We start from the raw sequence: 24,151 nt of genomic DNA, 5'->3' as shown, positions 1-24,151 counted from the left end.
ATGTTGTATTACAATAGACATTACACTTGGGGAAGCTGTTTGTGTCAGTAGCACTATAGTGGCATTGTGGAATTGGTCTCATTACTACTCGTTTAGATTTGAATTTTTTGATCTGATACTTGATCGAAAACAAATCCCGGTTGATGGACAGCCTGCTCAGCCAGTCAGTGACCGGGGCAGGACCCACTACAGTGACTGATTGGCTGAACAAGCTGTCCATCAGGCAGGATGGGCATTAACCCCACCCCCAAGTCCTGACATCATCTGAACTTGGGGTAAATTGCCTTGCGGCGGGGGAAGCTTGCTTGGTTGTTATGTTCTCCCCTCCCCTGCCGCCTGTCAGATTAAGGGGCTAAAGGGGTATTAGGAGGTAACAAGAAAAAAAGCATTGAAGTTATAGTCACACACACACTGCGCCTAGTGGTACAGATTAGTATATGTCAGTGTGATAGTTGCGGGTTCCACACTTTGGGATAAAATAGGACCAGGGCTGTGCAGGACTATGTGGCTCTGTTCTGCTTTTCTTCCCTTTTTATAGCTATCACCTAGTTTTTCCAGAATAGTGACCCCCCTAGAGGAGGGAACCCCACTATTTTACATCAGAATATAATATATCAACATAACATCCAGACATAAGAAATGTAGCCATGCAATCCGCCGAGCTGCATATAACTCACTACAGAGATATTCATCATGTCCTACGGTAACGTGACAGTTCCTGACATGGACAGAGGTGGCAGCAAAGAGCACTGTGTCAGACTGGAAAGAATACGCCACTTCCTGCAGGGCATACAGCAGCTGATAAGTACTGGTGGACTGGAGGGTTGGCACTTTCTGACAGCAGTTGATTTAAAAATGATTTCCATCCCTCTGTATACAGTTGTGTATGGCGTCCCTCAGTATATACAACCACAGATTGTTTGTTATGTAGAAGTGTTAGTAACATTGTGGACGGTTTATTACTATGAGATGAAGAACAATCCGTCCTCCTGCTGTGTAGCTGGGAAACCATCTCCCCCCTCACACAATGTGATATGATCACTGACTAGGGATGCACGATGCACCGAAATATCAATACTACTATCGATATTTCGGGAAGAAAAACGGTTCGGTAACAAGATTTCCTGGTATCGATACTTTATGTTAAGTTGCGTAATAGCGCAGCTTAACATGAAGTATAGTTCAGAGAACACGGCCGGCGGCTATCTGTGCGCCGGCCATCTCATCTGGGTACTGCCCCCTGCCCCCCAGTGTCACCTCCTCTGCCCGCGATCCCACGAGCGGCAGTCATTTAACCATTATCAGTCTCCCCACCCCGGGTCCCACCGTTGCAGCGGGGTCCCCTGAACCCTCCAGTTCCCCACCTTCCAGGAGCCGCCGGGGCAGCGGGGGTCCCCTGCACCCTCCAGGACCCGCCAATACAGCAGGGTTCCCTGCACCCTCCAGTTCCCCACCTTCCAGGAGCCGCCGGGGCAGCGGGGGTCCCCTGCACCCTCCAGGACCCGCCAATACAGCAGGGTTCCCTGCACCCTCCAGTTCCCCACCTTCCAGGAGCCGCCGGGGCAGCGGGGGTCCCCTGCACCCTCCAGGACCCGCCAATACAGCAGGGTTCCCTGCACCCTCCAGTTCCCCACCTTCCAGGAGCCGCCGGGGCAGCGGGGGTCCCCTGCACCCTCCAGGACCCGCCAATACAGCAGGGTTCCCTGCACCCTCCAGTTCCCCACCTTCCAGGAGCCGCCGGGGCAGCGGGGGTCCCCTGCACCCTCCAGGACCCGCCAATACAGCAGGGTTCCCTGCACCCTCCAGTTCCCCACCTTCCAGGAGCCGCCGGGGCAGCGGGGGTCCCCTGCACCCTCCAGGACCGCCAATATAGTTCCCTGCACCCTCCAGCTCTCCCACCAAGACCTGCCGCTGCAGTGGGGTCCCTCCACAATCCTGTTGTCATCCCCCCAGGGCCTGCCGGCACAGTGGAACAACAACTCCCAGCATATCTTCTTGTGGGGAGTTGTTCTGCACAAGGAGGAACGCTGGGAATTGTGTCAGGAGGCTGCTTCTGCACTACAACTCCCAGCAGCATACCACGTTGTGCACTAGTACAACCCCCAGCATACCTCTTTGTGCACAAGGACGTATGCTGGGAGTTGTAGTGCACAAGAAGGTATGCTGCTGGGAGTTGTTGTGCCAGGAGGCTGCTACTGCTGCACAACTGCAACTCCCAGCATACCTTCTTGTGCACTACAACTCCCAGCATACGTCCTTGTGCACTACAACTCCCCACAAGGAGGTATGCTGGGAGTTGCAGTTGTGCATTAGCAGCCTCCTTGTGCACTACAACTTCGTGTCCACTATACCTCCGTGTCCACTACAACTCCCAGCATACCTTCTTGTGGGGAGTTGCAGTACACAAGGAGATATGCTGGGGGTTTTAGTGCATTAGGAGGTATGCTGGGAGTTGTTGTGTCAGGAGGTTGCTAATGCACAACTGCAACCCCCAGCATACCTTCTTGTGGGGAGTTGTAGTGCACAATGAGGTAGGCTGGGAGTTGTAGTGCACAAGGAGGTAGGCTGGGAGTTGTAGTGCACAGAGGTATGCTGGGAGTTGTAGTGCACAGAGGTATGCTGGGAGTTGTAGTGCACAGAGGTATGCTGGGAGTGGCAGTTGTGCAGCAGCAGCCCCATGACAACATCCCAGCATACCCTCCTGTGCACTACAACTCCCAGCTTACCTTCTTATGCACTACAACTCCCATCATACCTCCTTGTGCACAACTCCCCACAAGAAGGTATGCTGGGACTTGTAGTGCATAGGGAGGTATGCTGGGAGTTGTAGTGCATAGGGAAATATGCTGGGAATTGTAGTGCATAGGGAGGTATGCAGCAAGGTAGAAGGGAAATAAGAAGTGTTTAAAAAAAAATCATAATAAAGGTTCCAATAATCCCCCCTTTTCCCTTTTTTTTTCCAAAATAAGTATAAAAAAAAAAAAAAAAGGAACATACATGTATTTGGCATCCATTGCATGCATAATTGTCAGAACTATCAGGGAGAGTGACCCCTCAGGACGGCGGCCAGAACAGTGAGTAGTCACTTCCACAATCATTATATTTATATATATATATATATATATATATATCATAGCATATAATAATAATAATAATAATAATAATAATAATAATAACTGTCTATTACCAGGCGGAGTTATTATTGCCCTGGTTGTCACGGCGGTCCTGTCTTCTGTTACCATCATCTTCTGGTAAGTTTCTGCTGTAAATGAATTGTCTCATCTATAGAAGTTTATCTAAGGACTTTGCTTTCTTTCACAGCGCTATATATTGGATCCGGCGCCGGCATCGTGAAGAGCCAGAAGAGGCAGAACTGAGAGAAGCCCTGGTCCATAAACCAGGTAATACTTACTATAACTTACATGTCTCAAAGGGGAACTTTCTTCTTTCAAATCAACTAATGTCAGAAAGTTATATAGATTTGTATTTTTATTCTTTTTAAAAAAATCTTCCAGTACTTATCATCTGCTGCATGTCCTGAAGGAAGTGGTGTATTATTTCTAGTCTGACACAGAGTCTGCTCTCTGCTGCCACCTTTGTCCATGTCAGGAACTGTCCAGAGCAGGAGAGGTTTTCTATGAGGATTTGCACTGTGTCAGACTGGAAAGAATGCACCACTTCCTGCAGGACCTACAGCAGCTGATAAATACTGGACGACTAGAGATTTTGAAAAAGAAGTAAATTACAAATCTATATAACTTTCTAAAACCAGTTGATTTAAGAGAAAATTATTTTCTCCGGAGTACCCCTTTAAGATTTAGCTCCTGATCCCCCTCAGTTACCCTGTTAGTGTTATACTGGGTGTTGTCTATGGCGGCCTGTATTCTGTCTTTTGAGCAGCAGGTAGAGGCTCATAACACAGGATGATTCTGATGTCTTCCCTTTTACATTGCAGATGTGCCAGAGGAGACGGTGACCCCGGAAGAGGCCATGGATGGTGGAGATAAAGCCCCCACCGAGGAGAAGGCCGAGACCACCAGCCATTGGCCACTCCATATCTATGTTAACACCATTATAAAACACATTGCTGATTTAAAACCCAAGCCAAAAAACATCCACCGATGGCCATGACATTATACGAGAAAACCCAGGAAATCAAGAGGAAGAGGCGCTTCAGAAGTCTCAGATCCTTCTTTAAATATTACAGACAAAAACCTCTAACCAGAAGCCAGATAAGACGAGAGAGAGAGGAGAAAACCCGGCAGGTCTGCCTCAGGCTGGGGAGAGGACGGGGGAGAAAACTCTAAATTGGAGGAAAGAACACCCAAAAAGAGGAGGCGATCTTCCTGCCTACGTTATGGGTGAGGGGCCATGCCGGCCATGGACCCAGCCTCCTCGCCATCATACGTCACCCACAATAAATAACCTCTATAGATACTCTGATGACTTATGGCCGTTCCATTGGAAGAGGAATAGTCTTAAACGGCGATTATATCTCAAAGTCTATATTTTGGCCTGAGCTTATGGACTTTAAATACCAGGCCCTTCCTTCTTTTGTGTATGTGTTGCTTGAAAAAGGTTTCATCGAGAAACTGAGACGTTGTATTGCATATTATGCAATTCACTTATAAATTCACTATATCTGGAGTGCCGCCTCATCGCTATTGTTTAGTTTTTCAGACACCGGTATGCAGAGGATTACGTCGGATTCGTTTGGACTACATCAATGACCAGCAGACTTTAATGTTCAATAAAATAGTCAACGAGGGGTGTGGGGGTGTTTTTGTTTGAATAAAAAAAATCTAGGTGTTGTGTTTTCTTTCATTATTTTACAGGCTTAGTAATGGATTCCGTCTATCAGCCAGCTTCCACTACTAAGTCGGGACGCTGCATTAGCCGGTATAAAATGGCAACCACTAACACCCCTATTACCCCAGTACCCAATGCCACCAGGGGTACTGGGAAGAGCAGGCAACCTGTCGTTCCAGAGCGTTAAAAAATTGGCGCTCCTGGACTGGGCGGCAGCAGGCTGGTATTAGGCTGGGGAGGGCCAAAATAAATGGTCCTTCCCACCCTGGTACTACTAGGCTGCTGCTGTTTGTTTTTTAACCCAACTGGTTACGGAAATGGGGGAAATTCTATGCAATTTTTTTTTGTAAATTAAATTTTTTTTTTAAAAAAAGCATAAGGTCCCCCCTATTTCCATAATGAGCTGGCGTCGCTAGGGGAGTTCAGAAGGGGTCCACGCAGCGACCCGCTCTGAACCAACGTGATCACGGGTGCTATATGCAGCTGCATCTAAATGCTTGCTTTCCCCTATCATTGGTGGTGTAGTGGGGGGGATGCCCACCCTCACATCCACCCTCCCCCTCCGCGACGCGATCTGGTCCGATCAGGGGTCTGCACCATAATGGCGCTGATCCCAGCTTGGTAATCTATTGTTCTCGGCTGCTGCAGCCAAGAGCAATAGAACACTGATATCATGGATCTATGCAGTATATCTATACTGCATAGATCTCAATGATAGATCAGTGTAGTTATACTAGGGGGAACATCCCTAACCCCAGGGGGAATATCCCTAACCCCAGGGGGAATAACCCTAACGCCAGGGGGGCTTCTAGTTAGTGTGTAAAAAAAATGTTATTAATAAAAAATCTCCTCCCCTAATAAACGTTTGAATCACGCCCCTTTTCCCATTTCATAAATAAAAATAAATAAACATATTTGGTATCATCGCGTACGTATTCGCCGGAAATATTAAATTATCACATTCCTGATCTTGCACAGTAAACGGCGTAAGTGCAAAAAAATTACAAAGTACAAAATTGCGCATTTTTGGTTTCATCAAATCCAGAAAAATTGTAATAAAAAGCGATCAAAAAGTCGCATATATGCAAACAAGGTACCGATAGAAAGTACACAGCCCCACAGACCAAAGGATAAAAGCGTTATAATCATGGTAATAGAGCAATTTTAAGGAACATATATATTTTTTAAAGGGTTTTAATTTTTTAAAAGTCATCAAATAAAATAAAAGCTACGCAAATTACATATCGTTGTAATCGTACTAACTTGAGGAACATATATAACAAGTCAGTTTTACCCTTGGGAAAACAGAGTAAGAACAAAAAAAAAAAAAAAATTCGTGTTTTTTTTTGTTCAATTTTACAACACAATTTTTTTCTGGTTTCACTGCATATTTTAGGCCAAAACTACATCTTCCATTGCAAAGTACAATTAGTGGGGCAAAAAATAAGGGCTCATCTGGGTATCTGTGGAAAAATGCAACTGCTATGGCCTTATATACACAAGGAGGAAAAAAACTAACACACAAAAATGAAAATTGGCCGGGACTTCTAAGGGTTTATTAAATATTAACTGTTACAGGGATCGGTATTATTGCTGAGGACCGCTAATACCGCTCGCTGTGATAGTGGTGTAATACCGCTCCCTGTGATAGTGGTGTAATACCGCTTCCTGTGATACTGGTGTAATACCGCTCCCTGTGATACTGGTGTAATACCGCTCCCTGTGATACTGGTGTAATACCGCTCCCTGTGATAGTGGTGTAATACTTCTTCCCTGCTCTCCCACTAACAATCCAGGTGTTTGCATCTTTTTCAAGGTGTCATTATGGAATTGGTCTCATCTCTACTCTAAATCCAAGTTTTCTATCGGATACTCAATCAAATAGCTACTCCATGGAGTATTGCTCGCTGATCTCTATTCCTCAGCTCTTTATAGGTGAGGAAGTCTATATGCCGAAACGCATCCTCCTGTACCCTATGAGGTTTTGCACTGAATAAACAAGTATAATTTAACTTGATGAATGCCAGGATTCTTCCTATCAATATTTCTGGGAGAGGAGAGCAGAGCAGGAAAGGTTTTCTATCAAGATTTGCTACTGTTCTGGACAGTTCTTGATATGGACAGAGGTGACAGCAGAGGGCACTGTGTCAGACTGGAGAGAATACACTACTTCCTGCAGCACATACAGCAGCTGATAAGTACTGAAAGACTGGAGGATTGGCACTTTCTGACACCAGTTGATTTAAAAGTGATTTTCATTGTTCTGTATGGCGTCCCTCAGTATATACAACCACAGATTCTTATGTAAAAGTGTTAGTAAGATGGTGGACGGTTTATTACTATCAGATGAAGAACAATCCGTCCTCCTGCTGTGTAGCTGGGAAACCATCTCCTCCCTCACACTATGTGACATCATCACTGACACAGCCTCACAGTACAGCTCTGATGAGTGATGGCATCCCCATGGAATGTGCAGTGCTCTATGACATCACAATGCTGTGTGCAGTGCTCTGTGTGTCGGGGCTGCACCGGCCTCACTCCTGAATCTGCAGCTGTAGAGGATGGAAGCTCAGCTAGTGCTGCTCGCGGTATCACTGCTATGTGCTACAAGCTTTGGATTAGAGGTGACGGAGACATCAGGTAATGGCGTCATACTGGGGGAAACTACTGCTCTAGATGGAAATTACTTTTCTGTATTTAATGTCTGTATTTCCTTGATGGACAGTGACCTCAGGGAGAGTGACACCCCAGGAGGGCGGCCAGAACAGTGAGTAGTCACTTCCAATCATTATATATATCATAGCATATAATAATAATAATAATAATAATAACTAGATTTGCATTTCCAGGGAAATACATAGTGCTTGAAAAGAGAGAAACTTTACCAGTAACTTCCTTTTAAGAGAAACTTTAACCCTGGGTCCCGTCCCTTTAAGAGCGACCTGGGTCCCTTTATAAAAGAAGGAAGAAGAAAGAAGAAGGAAGAAAGAAGAAGAAAGAAGCTTCCTTTTCAAGCACTATAATAAATATAACTGTCTGTGTTTTTGCCAGGTGGAGGCATTATCGCCCTGATAGTTGCGGCGGTCCTGGCTATTGTTACCATCATAAGTTTCTGCTGAACAGGTAAATGAATTGTCTCATCTATAGAAGTTTATCTAAGGACTTTGCTTTCTTTCACAGCGCTATATATTGGATCCGGCGCCGGCATCGTGAAGAGCCAGAACTGAGAGAGGTCCTGGTCCATACACCAGGTAATACTTACTATAACATAAATGATATGATATGCGTCTTAAAGGGGAACTCTGGTATTTTTTTTTCCTCTTTCAAATCAACTGATGTCAGAAAGTTATATAGATTTGTATTCTACTTCTATTTAAAAATCGCCAGTCTTCCAGTACTTATCTGCTGCTGCATGTCCCCCACTGTGGAGGCTGAGACCACCAAACATTGGCCAGTCCATATTGATGTCACCACCATAAAACACATGGCCGATATCAAGCCCAAGCCAAAGAAACCTGCACCAGTGGCCATGACACTATATGAGAAAACCCAGGAGATTAAGAGGAAGAGACGCGTCAAAAGCTTCTGCTCCTTCTTTACATTTTACAGACAAAAATCTAACAAGAAGCCAGAAAAGGAGAGAGAGGGGAGAAAACCCGGCAGGTCGGTGTCTGGCTGGAGAGAAGACGGGGAGAAAAATTAAAATACAGGAAAGAAAACCAAAAAAGAGGAGATCTTCCTGCCTATGTTGTGGGTGAGGGGCCATGCCGGCCTCCTCGCCATCATACGTCACCCACAATAAATAACATCTATAGATATTCTGATGACTTATGGCCGTTCCTTTCCCCATCACACTCTATGGATGAGATCGCTGGTATTCCTGCGGTTAATAGGAAACCGTCACTAGAGCTGGTGAAACACGTAGGGAGGTAGGGGCAGGTACCAGCGGGGGGGTTCTTTTTCAGGACAATCTCACCACTCAACCAGAGGTGCAGTAACCACTTGTGGTGCGATGATCGCTGAGGGTTTGTCAGTATCATGTTAGATCATCGCTGGTTCTGTTGCTGCAGACACCTTTGCAGCAGAGGTAGAGGGAGAGGTAGTGGGAAGGATGACAGAGGTGGTAATAATCCCAGAGGTAGTAATCTTCCCAGACAGAGGTGTAGCTAGGCTCTCCTGCACCTGGGGCAAAGATTCAATTAAAATTTGGTCTCTAAGTACCTTAACAGAGGGGCCGTTGTCTCAGCTCCCTGCTGTCTGTACCTGAGGAGGTGCCGTTGTCTCCGCTCCCTGCTGTCTGTACCTGAGGAGGTGCCGCTGTCTCCGCTCCCTGCTGTCTGTACCTGAGGAGGTGCCGTTGTCTCCGCTCCCTGCTGTCTGTACCTGAGGTAGTACCATTGTCTCCGCTCCCTGCTGTCTGTACCTGAGGAGGTGCCGTTGTCTCCGCTCCCTGCTGTCTGTACCTGAGGTAGTACCGTTGTCTCCGCTCCCTGCTGTCTGTACCTGAGGAGGTGCCGTTGTCTCCGCTCCCTGCTGTCTGTACCTGTGAATTAGGAGGCAAAGCTTCCTGATCTATCTCCAGTGTGACACCCAGTGTAATGTGATTCTATGGTGCCGTCTCCTAATGCACAGGTACGCTCAGCAGGAGAGTTGATCGAACCTCGGGAAATCCTAGGTTCGATCTAACTCGAACATTCACAAAACTGCTGCATTACATTGCTGATGCCTTCCCGGGGTTCGATCACCTCCACTCAGCAGCGGAGACAACAGCAGCAATACCTCCAGTAAGGTATTCCATACCTCCAGTAAGGTATTCCATCACCTCCAGTAAGGTATTCCATCACCTCCAGTAAGGTATTCCATAACCTCCAGTAAGGTATTCCATCACCAAATTCAAAATAGAAATAATTTAGAAAAATGACTCTTGTATCATGGTCGCTGTATATACAGATACAGGTGCTTTATAGATTGGCGTAGGGATCTTTGGCTCTCCAGCTGTTGTAAAACTGCAACTCCCATCATACATGGACAGTCAAAGCTAAAACTTTGTCTGTCCAGACATGATGGGAGTTGTAGTTCTGCAACAGCTGGAGAGCCAAGGTTCCCTACCCCTGCAGATAGTAGGTAAGGTTTATATAAATGTTATATATATTTGTAGGGCTCAGTTATTAAGGGGTTAAGTATAGAATAATGTACAACCAGACCAGACCCCTATATGGACACTGGACACTCTCTTGTGTGTCTCTCCCCCCATCCCCCCCAGGGTGTCACCCTGTACACCCCTGTCCTCCTTCCCACTCCAGACTGGGCACCCTTCACCCTCCTCCCCACACTGGGCATCCTTCACCCTCCTCCCCACACTGGGTACCCTTCACCCCCCCAGACTGGGCACCCCTGATTGTCCTCCCCTTCCCACACACCTGTATCTTCTTTCTTCCTCCTCCTCCATAGTGCAGTGTACATACAGGACCTGCAGTAACATCATTGTGACATGTCAAGGTCCTTCACCATCTACACAGTAACTTTATTGTACTGTCTCCTGGCTGCTTTTTAGCCCTGATTTGCGCAAAATCTCGGTAAAAATGCTACGATTTTGCGCACATTATATCTAAACAGCAGCCAGGAGACAGTACAGTATGGGAAATACCTCTTGTGATCAAGTAAAAATCGTCCCCTGCCTCCTCACACTGACAGAGGGCAGGACGCCTCCAGGCTGCCTCATCCACTGTGATCCTTCTCTCTCTTCTCCCTGTGATGGCACCCCCCCTTGGTCTCTGCATCCGGGGCAGCTGCCCCCCCTGCCCCCCCCCCCCTGCTATGCCCCTATCCCAGGTCTTTTCCCAGTTATCAGATGGGGATGGCTGGAAAGGACGCTGCTTGGGGTTTTGAAGGCGATGTACGGCAGCTGCCGACTTCTCGTTCCCCTTCCAGTATGGGGTAAACTCCACTATCTCCCCTAGCTGGAGATTATGTTTTGAGCGAGGCAAATAGTCTCTTTTTATGGCCCTCCGGCTCACTAGTACTGACTCTCCAGTGTAACAGTCCTGTAGCCAAACCCTTGCTGGATATCAAATTTTAGCACCGTTCTTCGGCGTCTCTCAAGGGGTGGCTCATCTGGTTGTGGATACTCCAGCGTCAGATATAATCCCACTCTATCTTGGCGGTAATGGCCAGTGATGAGGAAGGCTTTGCTTTTTCCCTCACCGCCGCCATATCGCGGGAGGAAGGAGGTTCTGCAGCTGCACACTGCTGTGGTTTAGGCAGTGGTGGGAGCTCTGGTTCATCCACTGCTGGAGACGGTGAATAGCCGGTAAACTAGGACGTATTGTTTTAAGAGATCCGCTTTAAGCTTGCCGTGACTCTGACACGGACGCGTCTGTCTCTGAGGCGGTGTCAGTAAACCAGTAGCTGGGTTCGGTATCTCCTGTCCGATGGGAGCAGCCACTATTTGAACTAGCAGTAAATGCCGCGACCGCAGACATCTCAATATCCGGTGAGGAGGCGGCAGCTGGTGGTGGCGCCACGACCTGTAAGGCCAACACTTGTCTCTCCACATACTCTGTGGCTGGTGATCGCTGCTCCATAGGCAATTCGTACAGCTTCCTAGCTAAATTTTGTAGTGCTTGAATTGCAGCCTCGACTGCCCGTTGCACTTTCTCCGCCATCTTAGAAGCAACTGAAGAAGAAGGCATGACTTTGGGTAGGTGGAGCTGAGCGGTGGCAATATAGTCTATGGCGACGGGCTCCAGTAAAGTGGCCGCCGCCATGCGATCCTCCGGAAGGTGTAGCAGACTTCTGGTTCCCTGCGCAAAGCTGGAGTCTTTTAGTTCTGCTCTGAGGGCAGCAGCGCCAACGGTCACTTCTGTCATAAACAGTGCTGGGCTCTTCCCGCGCTTCTGCTGACGAGCCGTTAACCCCTCCTGGGGCGGACAGAAGTGTGTGACGCAGCAGAAATTAGTAGTGCTGCGCTGACACACTGTACCAAAACTGCAGCTGTACAAATTGTAATCCACACAGGCAATAAATTAAAGATTTATAATTATAATCCGCAGGACAATAAAATAAAGATTATTTGCTTCCCCACTTTTTCCTGTGCTATTGGGGTACTTGTAGTTCCACAGATTAATGAAAATTGTAATCCTGGGTAACATGAAGCAAATCCACTCCCCGACTTGTTTTCCACAGTCTCTGAGGGTATTATTTGTAACCCACAAGGCATCTGAACTATAAGCGGTTGGCTCTGCGGTACCGCAGTAAAAACGCACTTCTTAAAGTGAAAGTGTCCAATTTTTACACAGTTGCACCAAAACACTTAAAAACACTTGTTATCCATCAATAAGCCTTTAAATACACTTTTAAATACACTAAATACACAGTTTTATAGTTCGAATCCTGTTCGTAGGACACCAAAAATAAATAGTGGTGACCCAGGGATGCTAGGTGGTATGCAGCTGGGCTTGATGGTAGTGCTTCTGAGGCACTTGTCACAGTGGCCAGGAGTGGTATATGCCCACCCCTGGGTACACCAACAAAACACTCAAAATAAAAATGGATGTAGGTGTGCAGATAAATCAGTTTTGAAGTTGAACAAGAAAACAGTCTTTACTATAATCCTTTGCTAGCAATACAGAGTAGACAATCTCTTTCTTTAAATAAAAGTACAATGCAAATATATATATATATATATATATAATGTAATCCAATCCCTTGAACGGGGTATTTGTAAGTTTGTATACACAGCTTCTCGCTGAAGAAATAATACTTGAAGTAATTTGTTTAATAAGTAAGTCTTGGACTACTATAGGTTGACTGGCTGTGGTAAGAGGCGAGGAGTGAGGGTTACTTTGGACTGATTGGGGCCTACCTAGACCCTAAGGAATAGCACAGGAGCGGAGGCCCCCCTTAGTGGGTAGAGCTAGCCGTCGGGGCGACCCCTAAGGAACCTAGCAGAGTGCAGTGAAGTTTTCAGCTTATCGCTTTTACCTTCTCACTGTCATATACTCCTGTCTTAGTTATCAGGAGAGAAGATGGCCGCCCAGTGTAGGTAGGGTATCCCTTTAGTCTGTTTCACCTCAGCCTCCTCTGTGGGTGGTTAGCCAGACATGTAGATGTAGAAAATGTCAAATAAAATCCTTTTTCTTATAGTCCTACACAGGATCTCTGTGTGACTGGTGTAGTCCTCTTCTCATAGGCAATAATAACCAACTCCTCTCCACTGATTTCCCTCAGGGGAATCCATCTAAGCCCCTGAGGGAATAATCTCATTCTCTCAGGGGAATAACCTCATCCCTGACTGGCTGAACACACACTGAAAGGACCTAATACTGTGCAGGGATTGGCTAGATGGCCTGAGGCACCTAGCTCAGGGATTGGACAGTAACTGTCACCTCATTCACAACTGCCAGTTGGGCAGTTAACCCCTTCCTCACAGCTGTGCATTTCCCTGACACAGTGACATCTAGTGGAGATAAATAAATAGTGCAGGCACAAGTATAAAAATATAGTTATACATAGGGAATATGTTTCAGAGTGTAGAGAATTACAGGTGGGCAGGAAACCTCAAATACCACACCCGCTCTGGGACACTGCCGAGGGATATAACAGGGTCTAGATAAGGAGGATATAGAAAGGCGCACACCACTGACTGCCCCTCTACAACCGGCTTACCAATTCTCTATTGCTTATTTTCCTGCGTATAAGACGACTTTTTAACCCAGGAAGATCTCCTCAGGGGTCGTCTTATACGCCGGGTGTCGTCTTATAGGGCGGGTGCTGAAAAACTTAGGAGCCGGACTGGAGAATCTGCGGTCGTTGCATACAGTGGGGGGAGCTCAATAACGGCCGCATCCCCGACATATGCAGCATTCGTATGAAACACATCTCTTTCACCCGTCTGGCCGTCCTTGTATCTTACCGGTATTACTGTACCTCCTTCTCTGCCTCTCAGATCTAGCTGATGTCCGAAGTTTTTCATTAATTTTTATTTGGTGTGCGTTGGAAGAGGGGTAGTCTTATACAGCCTAAAGTCTATATTTTAACTCCAAAAGTTGGGGGTCGTCTCATACGACGGAAAAAACGGTAGTTATTTAGAACTAGACAACTACGATAAGAGACTGCACAGAGAGGGGGGGCCTCTTCTATGGGGGCTGCACAGAAAGGGAGGGCCTCTACTATGGGGACTGCACAGAGAGGGAGGGCCTCTACTATGGGGACTGCACAGAGAGGGAGGGCCTCTACTATGGGGACTGCACAGAGAGGGAGGGCCTTATATGCAAATTGCACAGGGGGGGGTCATCTACTATGGGGAGTGAGCAGAGGAGGTAATCTACTATAGGAGGCAGCACAGAGACGGCCTCTACTATAGGGATTGTACAGAGGGGGAGGGGGGTCAGCTACTATGTGGACTGATCGGGGAGGTCATCTACTATAGGGGAATGCATAGCGAGGGAGGGCGTTTACTATGAAGAGTAGGTAGTGTCCCAGTACAGGTGTGATGTCTGCAAAGCCCATGAACGATTCTGTAAGATGTTTCGTGGGACTGCTCAGTGTAACTGGCTCCTTAGAGAGAATAATTATCCCCAAACAACTGAGGGAATCAATGTTCAGTTTTGCCTAAAAATATAAAGATTATGTTGGCGCTAAGAATACTCATCCAGTCACATGATAGCAACTCACAGCTTCAACGTATACAAGCAAGTCTGCTCTTAATGGGAACTTTTTTTTCCTTCTTTTTTGTTATAATGGCCTGATACTAAACAGGTTGTAGTAGTAGTAGATGCTTGGAAGAAACTTACAGCAGATGTGGTTGATAAACTTACAATAACATAACTTAAACCTACCAGGGCTGTGGGGGGCAAGTCAGTAATGTATACTTACCTGTCCCGGATCCCGGTAGTGTGCTGACCATCCATTTCTGGTCTCAGGACCAACACCTGAAGTCATTTTCATAACTTCATCACAACCCGGGGGTAAAGGCCTACCCCAGCTGCTGAACTGGCCGATCAGCCAATCAGTGACTAAAGCGGAGTCCCACCCCATAGTACAGGATAGATAACGTCCTGCCTTGATTTGATGAAACAATACACCACTGAAAGTATACGTCTATTTGAGTGGCAACAAGCCTCCCAGGAGCTCAGGGCCCCGGGCTACCCGACCTATTACTGCCGCTAGTGATATATAACTGTGCCAGGACCAGAACATGAGAAGCCCTGCAATACCTAACACAGGCTCTGGAGGCAGCAGAGATGTATTGTCACCCCTTACTGCTGTCACCAATGTAAAAATAAATAAATATAAATCTCTATATTAAAAACTATTTAATAATATTAGATTACAGTTATAAAGAAATGTAAAAAAAAAAATTATTTGTCACAATAATCTTTTCACGTCAATGTCAGGAACTGTCTGTGCACCTGCTGACTAATATATCCTGCTCCTTAACAATTCTCCTTATTCCTTACATCTGACAGTGGTTTTATTGTTATGGCAAATCAGAGCCACATACAATACACTCCTCACTAGACCAGCATCCTGCTATCTGGAATAAGAGGCTACCTGCAACTTCAATGCGGATTTTCATGTTCTTCTGCAAGTCTGCCAGAGGATTGATGTACTCCAGGGCTTTACCGGAGGTCACCTCTTCTAGTTTGGCTTTGAGCTGGTTTAACCGTTCCTTAAATAACCTGTTGGGAGAGACAATGTCACCGCACATATTACAAGTCTTCAAGTCTCTTCAGGTTAACGTAGAATTGGATACTTCACAAATCATAAGAGCTCAATACATTAATGATGTGAAAAGCAACAGAACAATGAATAGAGAATATTCTATATACGTTCAGGTCTGTAATAGAATAGATTATCCATACTACTCAAGACTGCAATATAACAGACTACCAGCAGGGGTCGCCAGCTCCATAACTTTATTCACACCTCTTCGATTTATGTACTATATCTGCAATATAACAGACTACCAGCAGAGGTCGCCAGCCCCATAACTTTATTTGCGCCTCTTCTTTGATTTATGTACTCTGGACAAACTACTGAGTCACTGTAAATAAACGTCAAAATTTGACGCATATTCCTGGGATATGGTGAGCTTCAGACCGCAGCAGGCATAAGACAGAGGCTTATTGTTTCTTACTTTTCCTTCAGTTCTGAGAACTGCTTCTCCAGATGACACATCTCATCAAGACACTCATTCCGCCGTCGTTCACAATCCAAATCATCCATATCTGTCAAGATAAAAGCTAACCATGAGCCTATAATATACAATTCTTATTCATAATAATACTATGCGAGGATTCTTTACAGTAAGAGCAGTGAGAATATAAAACACACAATGGGGTAGCTGATTCAGTGAGGGCTTTCAAGGAGAATCTGAAAACGTTTAAAGAACAATATAAATATGAATTACAGGACTTGGTGAAGCCCTCAGACCTACTGGAGCAGTCAAATAAATGAGAGACAACTTCCCTGGGACATTCACAGAACTGTATCAGATTGTTTTTTCACCCATGAGCAATATATAACCCACATAAAAAACACACAGTGGACACGGTAGGACGTTACGTAATTTTATACGCTGGTATTAATTCAAAGCACAACACTTAGGCTATGTCTCTTACCTTCCTCCTCTGTAACATTCCCATGCAGTTTCAATGTAATCCTGTGTCCCGGGTAAGGCCGTTTGGAGCACTGGGGGCGGGGCTAGTGCCTCCTGAGCGCTGATCCACCCCCGCCCTCCCCTTCTAATGATTATCAGAGGAGTGGGCAGGTCAGATCAGTGATTTTGAGGCTGTAGCTCCGCCCCCAGTGCACCAAGCTCCCTTACTAGATACAGGATTAGGCTATGTTCACACAACGTCCAAAAAAGGAAAAAAAAACGTCCGTTCTTGTGTTTAAAAAGACGTCCGTTATCGCACCATTTTAAGTGGGTTGACTAAAATGCATTGGTCTATGGAATAACGGACATCTTTTTTTCACACATTGTATCAAATGCGTCCGCCTCAAAAGACGTCCGTCATTCGTTACAATGTGTGAAAAAGAAGTCAGTTTTTTCTATAGACTTCAATACATTTTATTAAAGTCACTTAAAAGGATGCAATAACGGACGTCTGTTTAAACACAAAAAAAGAGGACGCCTTTTAGCTTTTTTTGGACGTTGTGCGACCATAGCCTTACACTACAAACAGCACAGGAACAGGATGAAGGTAAGAGACTACGGCTGGGTTCACACTGCGTTTTTGCTGCCCAGTTAACGGGAAAAATGGATGGAAAAAAACGGATGAAAAGCAGATGCATTTGTGTGCATCCGTTTTTCCATTATTAAAAACTTCATCTTTTTTTTTATTTTTTTTATTATAATGGAAGTCAATGAACATTTAACTTCTCCAGCCGTCGGGAGTCAAATGGCGAGCGTTTGGGTTCAGAGAACCATGATGAACAAGTTCGCTCATCGCTTTAGGAAGTCATGCTACCATCTCGGCTCCTTTGGCGCGGGCGCAGTGTTGTCAGGCCATCATCTGTATGCCATTGCTTTATACAGGTAGAATCATGACAACGCTAGGCAGACAACCAGAGCGCTAAGCCGAGGTGACAGGCGGCAATCTGTACGTATACCAGACATAGAGGACATCAATAGAGGAAGCAATGCTGCAGACACAAACCAGAGCTCTCCTCCTCAGAATCCGACTGGCTGACGCTGTCCTCCCGCTCACTGTCCGCTTCTTCCTGCCCGTTCATTTCTGTGGCCGAGTCTGCTTCTGCCTCCATTGTGGGAGGACAAACGTCGTTCTCTACAAAAAAAAAAAAAAAAAACATAATCAGACGATGAGCATTTGCACTGTACGCGGCTGCTAACCGAGCCTGGTGCGAACCCATCCCCCGGGCATATACCAAGACATCTACCCTGCTCCCTGGTGCCATCCCCTCCCCCATCACCCTCAGGGCCAGGGCTGGGCAAACAATCACTAGATTATACATGCGGCCCTTTGCGCACATTCCTTATTACATATAATCCCTCATTATGTCAGAATTTTGTGATTATTTGCCCTTTACGCTGCTCCTGTCACTCAATACAATTCACTGCAGCTGCCATAAAGTGTGCTGCAGCTGCCATAAAATGTGTTGCCATAAGGTTACTGCACTTGCCATAAAGTGTGCTGCAGCTGCCATAAAGTGTGCTGTCTTACAGTAAGATTCTCTCTGTTGCCCGAAGCAACCAATCACAGCTTAGCTTCTACTTTATCAGAGCAATGTGAGGAATGAAAGCCGAGCTGTGACTGGTTGCCGTGGGCAACAGAGAGAATCCTACTGTAAGACGGCGCCATACATCTCCTCGCTGAATTGAGCGGTGGGTCGGCACTCTGTTCATTCTCTAGGAAGCCGCTGAAGATGGCCGCGTACAATGTCTGGAATCTCCAAAGAGAATGAGTGAACCACCCTGGGCGCGTGTGCCAAAAAAGTGCTCTATTCAACCCCTTTAAAAGGGTTAGCCAGGCTTAGAAGAACATGGCCGCTGTCTTTCAGCACCACTCTCGTCCTCAGTTTGGGTGCGGTATTGCAGCTGTTCATTGGACGCTGTGTTTATAGTTTAGGCAGGGAGGGGGACCTGCGGCCTTCCAGTTGTGGGAAAACTACAAATCCCATCATGCCTGGACAGCCAAAGCAAAGCATCTGCTTTACAGCATCATGGCGTCTGCACTACAGTACTACACCCCCGGGAGTTCTATAGGGAGAAGTCACAATAACTGGAATAGCACAGAAGCGTCACCATGTTTTCTATATCACACATCACAGGGCACCAAGTGGTATATTCTGGCCTGGTGCACACCCATCCCCCCGGCATTTAGCAACACATATACCCATCCCCCCCAGCATATACCAACACATCTACTCATCCCCCTGGCATATACCAACACATCTACCCACTCCCCTGGCATATACCAACACATCTACCCACCCCCCTGGCATATACCAACACTTATACCCATCCCCCCCCCTGGCATATACCAACACATCTACTCATCCCCCTGGCATATACCAACACATCTATCCCCCCCCCCCCGGCATATACCAACACATCTACCCACCCCCCTGGCATATACCAACACTTATACCCATCCCCCCCCTGGCATATACCAACACATCTACCCACCCCCCTGGCATATACCAACACTTATACCCATCCCCCCCTGGCATATACCAACACATCTACTCATCCCCCTGGCATATACCAACACATCTACCCACCCCCCCTGGCATATACCAACACATCTACTCATCCCCCTGGCATATACCAACACATCTACCCCCCCCCCCCCGGCATATACCAACACATCTACCCATCCCCCTGGCATATACCAACACATCTACTCATCCCCCTGGCATATACCAACACATCTATCCCCCCCCCCCCCCGGCATATACCAACACATCTACTCATCCCCCCGGCATATACCAACACATCTACCCATCCCCCGCAGCATATACCAACACATCTATCCCCCCCCCCCCCGGCATATACCAACACATCTACCCACCCCCCCTGGCATATACCAACACATCTACTCATCCCCCTGGCATATACCAACACATCTACTCATCCCCCTGGCATATACCAACACATCTACCCCCCCCCCCGGCATATACCAACACATCTACCCACCCCCCCTGGCATATACCAACACATCTAGCCCCCCCCCCCCCCCGGCATATACCAACACATCTACCCCCCCCCCCTGGCATATACCAACACATCTACCCATCCCCCTGGCATATACCAACACTTATACCCATCCCCCCCCTGGCATATACCAACACATCTACCCATCCCCCTGGCATATACCAACACTTATACCCATCCCCCCCCTGGCATATACCAACACATCTACCCCCCCCCCGGCATATACCAACACATCTACCCCCCCCCTGGCATATACCAACACATCTACCCATCCCCCTGGCATATACCAACACTTATACCCAACCCCCCCCTGGCATATACCAACACATCTAGCCCCCCCCCCCCCGGCATATACCAACACATCTACCCCCCCCCCTGGCATATACCAACACATCTACCCATCCCCCTGGCATATACCAACACTTATACCCATCCCCCCCCTGGCATATACCAACACATCTACCCCCCCCCCCTGGCATATACCAACACATCTACCCACCCCCTGGCATATACCAACACTTATACCCATCCCCCCCTGGCATATACCAACACATCTACCCCCCCCCCCCCCCGGCATATACCAACACATCTACCCCCCCCCCCCCCCCCTGGCATATACCAACACATCTACCCATCCCCCTGGCATATACCAACACTTATACCCAACCCCCCCTGGCATATACCAACACATCTACCCCCCCCCCCCCGGCATATACCAACACATCTACCCCCCCCCCTGGCATATACCAACACATCTACCCCCCCCTGGCATATACCATCACATCTACCCACCACCCCGGCACCCCTGATCTAGAGGCTGGCACCCCTTTCTCATACACAATCAGTGTGAGGTCAGTCTCCTGCCCATTAACCCCTTCATCACATATGACTATTAACCTGTGAATGCCCGGACCGTCCCGCCTCCCTCCTGTTTCATTCACTTACTACTATACTGTACTACTTCTTTACTCGTTTCCTTTAGTTTGGTTGTGACGTCATCGCATCGCCCCGCCCACAGCTATCGCCTTTGACAGACGTGGGGGAGCGCCAAGCAAGGAGAGCGCGCGCGAGAAGAGCAACCAATCAGGATTGGGCCGGATCCTGACATGTCAAGCCCTTCGACCAATCGGAACAGAGGAAGTAATAGAGTTGTGTTGACGCATCAGAGCGAACCTGGAAGCGGTGCATTGTGGGATGCGGTGTCAAGCCGAAGTCTGTCTGTGATGCTTATTGATAGCTTCCGCTTTCAACATCCCACTATTAGTTCTAATAAAAGCTGTAGACGCGTCCAAAACGCTTCTTGTGTATTGTATCCTAGGTGTATTTGTATATTAACCTGTAATAAACGCATATAAGGAGATAATGAAAGGAGACATACTAATGTAGCAAAACTACAATTCCCAACATGCCTTGCAGTCCAGGCATGATGGCAGTTGTAGTTTTGCCCAAACTGGAGGGCCACAGGTGGGGAACATTGTTTGGTGCTGTGCAAATTGTTAAAAGAGTTACCCAGGATTATAATAATAATCATAAAAAAAGTTACTTTCTTGCAAGAACAGCGCCACCCTTGTCCTCAGGTTGTGTGTCGTATTACAATTCAGCACCATTCAACAGAACAGAGCTGCAGTACCGCACCCAAACTGAGGACAGGAGTGTTGCTGGAGTACCCCTTTAAAGTCTGGATTATCCCTTTAAACGCTGACTTTGCAGACGAGTGACTTTAAAGGTGAGATGGGCAGGAACAGATGATTCTTCATATGTCCAGTGGATTTCTCAGTCCTCAATGGCCTCAATACAAACAGAGAAAAAAATAACACAAAACTGACGCGTTTCTGACTTGTGGTCCTCGTAGAATGATTAAAGGGGTTGTCCAGCGAAAATCCTTTTTTTTTTTTTTTTTTTTTTAAATTCTATAAAAAAATCCTATTAAACCTATTATCTAAATCCTATTAAAAAAATCTCCAGTCTTCCAGTACTTATCAGCTGCTGTATGTCCTGCGGGAAATGTTTTTTTGCTGACATCTCTGAAGGAGACAGGAACTGTCCTGAGCAGGTTTTCTATAAGGATCCCCATAGAAAGCCTCCCCTTCTCTGGACAGTTCCTGTCTCCGCCAGAGGTGTCAGCAGAGAGCACTGTGTCAGACTGAAAATAAAACAACCTTTCCTGCAGGGCATACAGCAGCTGATAAGTACTGGAAGACTGGAGATTTTTTTTTTTTATAGAAGTAAATTACAAATCTATATAACTTTTTGACACCAGTTGATTTGAAAGAAAGAGAAACAAAGAAGCGGGCTGCATCACTAAGAGGACAATCTTGGGTTTGGTGAAGATCCCCCCCCAATCAGTTGTTCTCTATCATGTGAACAGGGGATACCTTTTAATCCTCGGTTATCTCCTTTAACTCATCAAATCAACTGATGGCAGAAAGTTATACAGATTTGTTATTTATTTCTATTTAAAAATCTCACATCTTCCAGCACTTATCAGCTGCTGTATGTCCTACAGAAAGTGGTGTATTCTTTCCAGTCTGACACAGTGCTCTCTGCTGCCACCTCTGTCCATGCCAGGAACTGTCCAGAGTAGGAGAGGTTTTCTATAGGGATTTGCTGCTGCTCTGGACAGAGTTGGCAGCAGAGAGCACTGTGTCAAAATGGAAAGTATACACCACTTCCTGCAGGACATACAGCAGCTGATAAGTACTGGAAGACTTGGCTTCCCACCAAGCCAGCGCTTGTGCAGACCAGGAAGATGGCGTGAGTGCTACACCACAGCTCCTCTTTGACTCTTCATTAGAGTTGGAAAATGGATATTGTGTAGCATCGCCGCTACGGACAGAATAGGCAGAGGTATCCTGCTGACTAGTGTGCATCCACCTACTGCATACTGTCAGCACCTTGGGTCAGGTCCAGGTGCGCACAGTCTCTTTAAAAGGAATCTGTCACTAGGTTTATTCCACCTTAAATGAGGGCAGCATAAACTAGTGACAGAAATGCTGAACAGATCGGTGTATTACTTACATCATTCTGTTCAGCCGTTCTCCTAATATGCAGGAGAATAGGATTCTTGCCGCAGCCCTCCAACTGCTGATTGACAGTTGCTGACTACACAGAATGGATAGATAACTGCCAATCAGCAGCTGGTGGGTGGAGTTTTCTGCTTCTCATGAATATCCAGGACTACTGAGCTCATGCACATAATGGAGAGGACTACTTATTGTCCATGTTATTCAGGAGGAGATCTCTGGATCAGCTGCACAGAATAATGTAAGTGATACATCATTCTGTTCAGCTTCTCTGTCACTAGCTATGCTACCACGAGATAGGACGCCATAAACCTACTGACAGACTCTCTTTAAGGTTTTCGTGCACATGGTAAAGCCAGCATGGAAATGCTCAGGTCCAATAATTCCAGAAACAGCACCACTCCTGTCCTCAGGTTGGACGTGGTTTCATCAATGTCAATGGAGCTGAACTGGAATACCACACACAACCTGAGGACAGGAGTGGCGCAATTTTTTTCTTTTTAGTTTTTAAAGTAACTGTGCTTTTTTTTTTTTTAATTCTGGATAACTCCTTCAAGGAAACCTTTCACCAATGCCACACTGACATGTTATGGCTGTACATTACCTGTAAACCCAAATGGATTCAGTTTTAACCAGAGGAAGGTGATGATCTATTACGCAAACTTAAAAAAAAAAAAAAAAAAAAAAAAAATACTATTGAGCGGTTTATTTTTTATTCCAGCTCCAAATACTGCTAGTAGACCGGCACGGAGGAGAAAAGATGAAGATGAGGAGTGGTCAGATGACTAAAGGCTGGAGGTGTAGCAAGGTCAGGAGAGCGCCCACCGTACAGCAGAGAGTATCTATTCCTCTGCTGGTAGATATTATTCGGATGTACTTCTGCGTGCCAGTCATTGGTCGGGAGCGTCTCCAGTCTGAACACGGATTTCATATAATACAAGTCAGGCCTGATCTACATGAATGTAACAGCCACAGTTCATAGTCCACACAGTGCAGCACCTGGACCATCAGTACATCTCTGACTGCTATAGGGTAGGTCAGTCTATTATATGAATGCTATAGTCATACGAGACCAACATTAAAGGGGTATTCTGGAGAATAATTTAATTTTTTTTTTTTACATTTTTTCACAGTTGCATAACCTTATAATATAATGTTATTAAAGATTTCATTTTTTTAGTTATTTTTATATTAAGCGGCAGCTGTATGGGGTGACATGGTCCAATGGTTGTATGGGGAACTGCAGGAATGCACAAGCCCTGGCCCCAATATAGTGACACATTACTAGCGCTGCTACCAGCAGATACTGAGCCTCCCCTGATGTCTATATAATACATGTTAGCATTAGAATAGACATTACACTGGGGGAAGCTGTCAGTATCACTAGTGCTGTAGCCTCCCCTGATGTCTATATAATACATGTTAGCATTACACTGGGAAAGCTGTCTGTGTCACTAGTGCTGCAGCCTGTAGGAGAGTGAGTGGTGATTAACATTAACAGGACCACAGCACTACTTACACAGACAGCTTCCCCAAGTGTAATGTCTATTCTAATACAAACATGTATTATATAGACATCAGGGGAGGCTGCAGCACTAGTGACACAGACAGCTACCCCTAGTGTACTATCTATTTT

The 24,151-nt window shown here is 46.4% G+C and overlaps 1 protein-coding gene across 2 annotated transcripts in view; it reads right to left on the bottom strand.

Moving 5' to 3' along the window:
* BRMS1 (BRMS1 transcriptional repressor and anoikis regulator) overlaps positions 1–20,533 on the bottom strand; it is a 30,056-nt gene extending 9,523 nt beyond the window's left edge. Inside the window, exons 1-4 of one of the 2 annotated variants that reach the window (XM_069965225.1) lie at positions 20,438–20,533; positions 17,475–17,603; positions 15,950–16,040; positions 15,364–15,491 (exon numbers count right to left, since the gene is read on the bottom strand). In XM_069965225.1, the coding sequence (XP_069821326.1) occupies positions 15,364–15,491; positions 15,950–16,040; positions 17,475–17,580 (325 nt within the window). In that variant the 5' untranslated portion in view covers positions 17,581–17,603; positions 20,438–20,533. Of the gene's footprint in view, positions 1–15,363; positions 15,492–15,949; positions 16,041–17,474; positions 17,604–20,389 lie in introns of both variants that reach the window. The other variant, XM_069965224.1, reaches the window with a different exon arrangement.
* Positions 20,534–24,151: the final 3,618 nt, after the last annotated feature.

This window comes from Dendropsophus ebraccatus, chromosome 4, assembly GCF_027789765.1.
Source record: "Dendropsophus ebraccatus isolate aDenEbr1 chromosome 4, aDenEbr1.pat, whole genome shotgun sequence".
Taxonomy (NCBI): domain Eukaryota; kingdom Metazoa; phylum Chordata; class Amphibia; order Anura; family Hylidae; genus Dendropsophus; species Dendropsophus ebraccatus.
The sequence above is the reverse complement of the archived record's forward strand: the minus strand, read 5'-3'. Positions and strand labels throughout refer to the sequence as shown.